Source organism: Cyprinodon variegatus, unplaced genomic scaffold, assembly GCF_000732505.1.
Source record: "Cyprinodon variegatus isolate N-32 unplaced genomic scaffold, C_variegatus-1.0 Scaffold95, whole genome shotgun sequence".
In the NCBI taxonomy this organism is placed as follows: Eukaryota; Metazoa; Chordata; class Actinopteri; order Cyprinodontiformes; family Cyprinodontidae; genus Cyprinodon; species Cyprinodon variegatus.
In genome coordinates this window covers 465,028-472,532 of record NW_015150548.1, presented here as the reverse complement: position 1 = coordinate 472,532, position 7,505 = coordinate 465,028, and the positions used below count along the sequence as shown (strand labels likewise).

The following is a 7,505-nucleotide window of genomic DNA, read 5'->3' as shown; positions in this document are numbered from 1 at the left end:
TTCAGCATGGGGGTGAGTAGAAAATGAAGGCTAATCATGTTTTGGGTGTACTATTCCTTTAAAAAACATGATCTGTCGTCGTGTTAATGTCGGATCAATAAAAATTGTACAAATACTGACCCTTTTTGTCATAAATAAAAATCAAATCCTATTTAGCAATGGGAAAAACTAAAAATAAGTAGGGCTATCAGTTTAACGTGTTAAATCTATTGATTAATTAGTTACACAGCAAATGAATGTGTTTTTTAAAGAATTGCAATTAATTGAGAGTGTCAATTCAATGCATTGTAAATTTGGGCCACTGAATGACCCGGACAGTGGGGGCCGCTAATGCACCTACAGCTGTTTGCAAACCACCAACCCCAGGAAAAGAAGACACATCACCATTTCCAACCTGTATGTACCTGGTCAAAGTGCGGTATGGGTATAATAGAGGGAGCAAAGCATTGCTAGGGCCTTTGAATGACAAACTTTAAAGAGAATCAACTGCAGCAAGGTAATCTTTAATTATGTCAGGGGAAAATCTGTGGCTACAGCTTGTTAGGATAATTATCATTGAAGATGTGTGAGTTTATTACACCTTAGTATTGTCTGCCTGTTGTGTGTCAGAACTGATTAGGACAGTTCCTCTGTCTGGATATAGTTATATTCTTCATTTTGCACATGAAAAAGATTTGGGAATGGAATGAGAGCAGTGTCCTTCAGCTAAGAACGAAGTGTAATATTTTGATAAGGCTGGACCCATGGATGTCTAATCATCTGCTAACGTGTATGATGTAAAATATGATGATGTGGCAGACTGGAGATGTATAAAATGCCTTTTTAGCTGTTAATCGGGGCCACTTCCTGAGAGGTGAGCCCAGAGGTGAGCAGCTGCCTTCTGTAAACTCTAAGCAACTTCTCTGATCTGAGTAAGATTACAGTTTCTATCAGTTGTATCTGTTGTCATGTCTCCTGGCTATTTAATACATATAAGTTATGAAGTGTTATTTAAAGAGTTTTTCCCGAGTGATCTCTTTTCGGGGAAAATAACCGGAGAGATAGAGCATTAAGGTGCATACAAAGATCCTATCTTTAACAAGCAGTTGGTGTTTCCGTGAGCACACTTCACCACCCCATGCTTCACGAATGAGGTAAACGAAATAAATTGAGGCAGAAGTAGGTTCATCAAAGAGAAACTGGGCAGAGTTAGGAAGCTAAATTAAAAGAGTAATCCAGCCAGTGGGCTGTGCAGTGGATAGCACTGCTGCCAAGAAGGTTCTGGGTTCGATTCCCGGCCTGGGGTCTTTCTGCATGGAGTTTGCATGTTCTCCCTGAGCATGCGTGGGTTCTCTCTGGATACCCCGGCTTCCTCCCACAGTCCAAAAACATGACTGTTAGGTTAATTGGCTTCTCTAAAGTCCCCATAGGTCTGAGTGTGTGTGTGAATGGTTTTTTGTCTCTGTGTTGCCCTGCGATCGAATGGCGACCTGTCCAGGGTGGGCCCCGCCTCTCGCCCGTAGACAGCTGGAGATAGGTACCAGCACCCCTTGCGACCCAACTAAGCATGTTAGAAAATGGATGGGATGGATGGAGCCAGTCATCAGTGTCAAGATCATGACACACACTGCAAGTCCAAAAAACCACAGGTCAGACTCAGCTAGTTTCACCTCTAAATATGGATCTTGGTGAAAAAGTTCAATAGTCAAACCCTCACCACACCATAGAGGCTTTCTCTCGCTGCTGTAATTGTAATGTTTTTTTCTTATCTTTACATACATTTAATAGGCCTACATACCTAAATTGTGTGTGTGAAGAACGCTGATAAGATGCAAAATAACCAGTAGCCAATTAAAAATGCTACCCTTTAAGGTTTATATTTTGCAAATCTGACTCTAAAGGAGTCAGCGCCTCTCCAACGATGAACCTCACCGCAAGTCACTGGTCTCAAACTATATACGCCGAAGTAATTTCTTGGGATTTTAAAAGAATAGAGCAACTCATTGCAGTGCATGACTCTGAAGTCAAAACAAAACAATTTCATTTTATAAAAATAAATTGGGAAAGCAGTTAGTACATTAGTACTGGGACTCTTAAATAAAGTAAAAAGTCACCTTATACAGTAGGTAAAAGAGAAATTTTCCTGAGGGTGTTTATTTCTCTGCAAACAATCAGGGATAGAAACAATAATCGACTTCTGATTATTTGTTGAATAATTGTTCATTAGATAAATTCTGATTAAGGGATATTGTACGCTGTGCTGTAATGTGGTCGCCATGAACAAGAGGGCTCTGCTGTTTCTCGTGAAGCAGGGGTCTTTAAGGGTTTCCAGGCTAAGGACCCCCAAACTGATGGCGAGATGGACCCCCTAATTATATATACTGTGAGAAATTATGTTATATCAAACTGGTCCTATAGACACTCTATTACAGATGTAATCATGTAACGAAAGTAATTTCTCCCTGGAATGATTCAGATTCCTCGTTTATGGGACAGGTGTTGTGAATGAAACGGTGCCCAGCTTGAAAGAGCTCCTGTGTGTCGCTGAACATGTGCATTGATGGCTGAAAGACATCTTCTGCCTCCATTTATCTGTTTACTACAGTGTGTTGAATTCATATTAATGTGTATTGAAGACATTTCAATTAGTGGGGGAAAAAAAGTCTAATCAACCAAAACTTTCGCGGGCCCCACGCAGTACCTCGGTGGACCCCCTGTTGAAGACCTCCGTCGTAAAGTGAAGCCAGACGGTTGAAATGATGTAAACAGATTCCAGATCCGGACTATTTTCCATTGTTAATGATGAAAAAGGTGCGGAATGCACTAAAAAAAAAACAAAAAGCCCTAATTCAGCCATGCTACATGGCAAAGACGGTTCATCTTTGAAACAAAAAAGGAAAGTTAAAAAAACGCATAATACCAAAAAGCAAGGTAGATTGTTAGAGCTTTGGTGAGTTAATGCACTTTGTGGAGCCGAGTTTTAATATTCCTAAAGGAGCAAACATAAGCAACCATTTAGAAGCACAACTAAACACACAAAGTCTCACTTTCATCACTGACTGTTTGATTACAGAGAAAATGTTTCACAGTAAGCAGCTATAGCCAGTAAAGTCTGACAGTATGTCAGAGTGACATACCCTTTCTTTAAAAGATAAATTGATGTCTGTGTTTTTGGTAAATGATAAAAGTTTTCCATACTTTATTATATTAATCTGGCTGTATGTTTCTAGCATTTGTCCTATACTCTGTTTACTCCCTATATGAACTTTCAGGCAGATAACCTTGACTTTTCATTAAAAAATCTGCTGCCCTAGCAAACTTTTACTCATTTAGAGATGGTAGAATGACCAGTTAAATTAATTTAAAAAAAAGAAGAAAAAATTTTATAAAAAATAATAATATAAGTTTAAAAAAATATATATAATTACTTTACTTTGTAAATAAATATGAAATATATATAAAAATGAATATATATTTTTAGGAGAGAGGGTTCCATTCTGGTTAATTTTAGGGTCACAGAATACTAGAAGTTCCATTAGGTTCCGGGACATGAGGGGCAGAATAAATAACATCTCAGTCTGATACTGTTCTCGTTCTCAAAGGTCGGATTTGTGGCGTATGCGACTAAAGGCTGATTTATACTCATAAACCAGGTCGTCTGTGTGTGAACGCAAATGTGCCCCTAGACGCTCTGCTGCACCTGTCCGAAATTTAGGTAACGGCAGACAGTTCCACAGACAGAAGGCCTCTGATTGGTCAAGTCTACATCCACTCTACACTATGTGTATTTCATGTTTGGTACCTTGTCTTGCCTTTATGACCGCCATTGTGAAAAACGAATCGTTAAGTTGGACCAGCTAGAAGGTGCGCGAGAAAGCTGGGAGCCTTTTTCCACCTGGATCCCCGCTCTTTTTTGCCCTCATGTCCCACCGTTGTCGCACAATCTTGCCCCCATTTTCTCACCGCCTCGGCCGTATCTAGACCCACGGCTAGTTCGTGACTGTCCCTTTATGTGGCGTGGAATAACTTAGTGCAGACCACGCTTCAATATTGGGCATAAATCAAAAATATCTGCGACAAGCACACTGCATCTGCAGCAGTAAAACCAGGCCTTAATACATTTCTACCTGATCTGCAGATGTCATGTGTTTCATGTAGACAGCCATGTCTCAGTTGGTCTAGTTGTACAATGCTGACTTGCATTTGTAGGAAAAACTGTCTATCGCTCAAAATTTCAGCAAAACACACTTTAGTTTGCATTTCGGTGTTAAAAACTTCCCCAATGTCTTAGCATTTAAGCATCCTCGGCTGGTTTCTCGGACGGATCAACATTAACAGGGGTTTGAAGCTTCACAATCCAACCGAAGGCTTAAAGTTCAGCTTTTCAATCTATGCAGCATTCCTATTGCTGTCCCCTCCCTGCACTCCCCTGTGGAAACATCAATATTTTAATGTTTTCAGTTTCGATCCAAGTACAACTTCAGAAAGGATTGGTTATTAGTTTTTTTTTTCTTCTTTTTTTTTTCACAAGCAACTTGTTTTCTAATGCATGACCATTTAAAATCATGGTGTGTTATCTGTGTGTGTGGGGAGGGCTGTTGTGTCAGGAAAGGCTAGAGGTCCAGCTGTTTTTGGAGCACAGCTGAGATGAGCTGGGTCTCAAAACACATAAAACTATGTGTAAGATGCACCTACATCATAGATGCATATAAATATATAGAAATAATGCCAGTTTTAAGCCGTTAAGATGCATTTTTCTTTCAAATCAATCCTATTCAGGAGTTATTACGCAGTAATAACCAGGAGGGTTGGTTATTTTACCTTAACATAGCCTTCATGACAGTGCAGTCTGTCTCCAGGCTGCAGTCTAGACAGTGTCATTAAAAATTGATTGAGGTTTTCAGTGAACCGACTGACCGCTGGTGTGCTCCCGCTGCTCCGGGCTGGAAGTGACCGTCTCCGTGTCCACTTTGCGCCGGCACTGGCCCTGGCCCTGCACCAGTTGCTCCAAGGGAAGCTCCGAGTCGGGGGTCGGGTAGCAGCGCAGACCGGTGGAGCACCTCGGGGTGTAGACGCCGCACGCCTCGCCCTCCTGCCGGGCGCACACGGGGCAGCACCCGCAGCCAGGCTCGCGCACCATCTCCGCGCACGGCTCGGCGAGCTGCGGGCAGAGCGCCTGGCGCTCCGCGGTGCAGCCCGGGCAGCGGAACACCATCTCGGACAGGGAGGCGCCGGAGAAGGGCGAGGAGAGGAGGAGAAGCAGGCTGCAGGCGGCGGACCACAGCATGGTTGGAGAGGTGTGGGCTTTGGTCACTGTCACTGGGCTGATCGAAGGCAATCCGGAGTAGGGGGGGAGAAAGGGGGCATGAAATGTGTCTGTGAACAGGTGAAAGCGGGGGAGGAGAGGGCTGCTGGGTCCTACAAATTCCCAGGTTTGGGATGTGGCCACAAAGGATGTGAAGCTACACCGCTGGAAATACATTGAGTATGGAGTGAGTTTTATTCCAATATTGTTGCAAGCAAAAAATTCTAATTTCAAAACAATGCTTACAGAGTGGCGGAAACGGGCTTCCATACTCCAGGAATAAAAATTTAAAAAGTTTTAAGAGTAACTCTGCTGTCTCTTTGTAGGTCTGTCTCTGCCACTTGAAAGTAAAATTTAAAAAAGGTTCATAATTATGAGATTAAAACTCATAATTCCAACTTTCAAAGTCATAACGTACATCAAAAATAATAATTATGAGATTGAAAGTCATCCTTATTTGATGTTTAATAGCTTTTTTTTTTACTTTCAAGTGTTGGAATTGAACTTCCATAGTTTCCTCAGATTATTAGAAGTAAAACATATTCTATATATTTTGTTACTTTTTATATTTTTAATTTTTTTTTATGGCAGAATTTTATTATTCCTCATTTTAGGTTGAGTTTTACCAATTTTATCCGTCTCAAATTGCGTTTAACAGATTATATTCTCTTCACTTCTGGAGGCGGAGTTCCTGCTGGAGTGAGGAGAAAAGATGCATTTCTAAGTAAAGAAAACATGATCTGTAAGGCAAAGTTTGGAAAGAATGCTATTCATAAAACTTAAACTGAGAAAGAGAAATTTGATAAAAGAAAAACATATAAAATAAAATTAAAAAAATTAATTGTTTGAGCTTTGTTTTAAAATAACATCTAAGAAAACAAGAAAGGTGCTCGCAAAACCCTTTTTTATTTTGAATTTTTCAAAGTTTAATTTTTGGATTGCATTCTATTTTTATTTCCATTTAATGTACGGGCTCTTTTGTTTCAACAATCATAAAAACAAAATCAATTAATATTTATGGGGAGGCAGAGAGAGCAAGGCTATCTTAATCAATCACAATTTGAATTTCTAAAGGTTAGGTGCATGTTAGACACAAATGAGATAAGATTTGAGTTTATTATTTACAATTTATTAAAGGTTTAATAAAATATAGATTCAAAACAAAACCCTGCATCTGAATATGTTTATAAATGGGTAGTTAAATATCTTAAAAACAGATAAGAAAAAAGGAAGTTCTATACGAGTACCATTTTCCTTTAAAAATAAAGGACAAGGAAATATGTTTTATATTAAAATTTGTGTCAAAACAATACTAGCTTTTTTTTTTTTCTCTATGCTGCTATTGGCATAGGCTGCTGAAGGACATAGCGACCCATTTTCATCATTCTGGTTCATTTTATATCTTTTATTCTCCAGTATATGTTATTTAAACCCAAACTTTATGTTATCTCTGCATTTTCTCATCATAGTAGCTTCATTTGGCCTGATCCTACTTGGCTGTGACTCCATCTGTTGGAGTTGGGCCTTTTTTTCAGTCCCATTTGTCTCCCAGACCATGGAAATTATGGACTCATTTTTTACTGTGACTAACTTTGTGTGCTCTAATTCATCCTTTTGGACATTACAACTGGTTTATATTTCACTGCTTAACTGTTTTTTTTTCTAGACAGAGCTACATTTGGATCCACTTTATTTAGATACCTTTCCCAACATAGAAAGTATGTATAGATCAGCGCCTCTAAGTCCCTTTTCCTCGATTCCCCAGAAGGACATTTCTACAGAGCCTATTTAGCACCTAATAAATATGTAAGTTTGAAGGTCATACAAATTCACATCTCTGGCTGATTCTCGTTTACTATTTAGAACTTATTGAAAGTTAAACAAAATATAAATTGAAAACAAAACCTTGCACATATTAGCATGTGGATCTGTTTACACTGCAAAAACAATCTAGAAATAAGTAAAGCTTTCCTAAATTAAGTGTATTTACCCTTAATTTGAGAAGGTAAATGAGATAGTTTGCCAATGGAATGAGTAGTTTTACTCTTAAAATAAGATAATTAGATAATATGCACTTGAAATAAGACAATGCAATTGTGTTTTCTTATTTTAAGTGTAAATTGTCTTGTTCCATTGGCAGAATGTCTCTTTAACCTTCTCAATTCAAGAACAAATGCACTTATTTTAAGAAAAAATAACTTATCTAGATTTAGATTTTTTC

At 39.0% G+C, this 7,505-nt stretch overlaps 1 protein-coding gene across 2 annotated transcripts in view; it reads right to left on the bottom strand.

Moving 5' to 3' along the window:
* igfbp2 (insulin like growth factor binding protein 2) overlaps positions 1-5,376 on the bottom strand; it is a 25,725-nt gene extending 20,349 nt beyond the window's left edge. The window contains exon 1 of one of the 2 annotated variants that reach the window (XM_015373956.1): positions 4,897-5,376. In XM_015373956.1, the coding sequence (XP_015229442.1) occupies positions 4,897-5,266 (370 nt within the window). In that variant the 5' untranslated portion in view covers positions 5,267-5,376. The remainder of the gene's footprint in view (positions 1-4,896) is intronic. The other variant, XM_015373954.1, reaches the window with a different exon arrangement.
* Between the last annotated feature and the right edge of the window lie 2,129 nt (positions 5,377-7,505).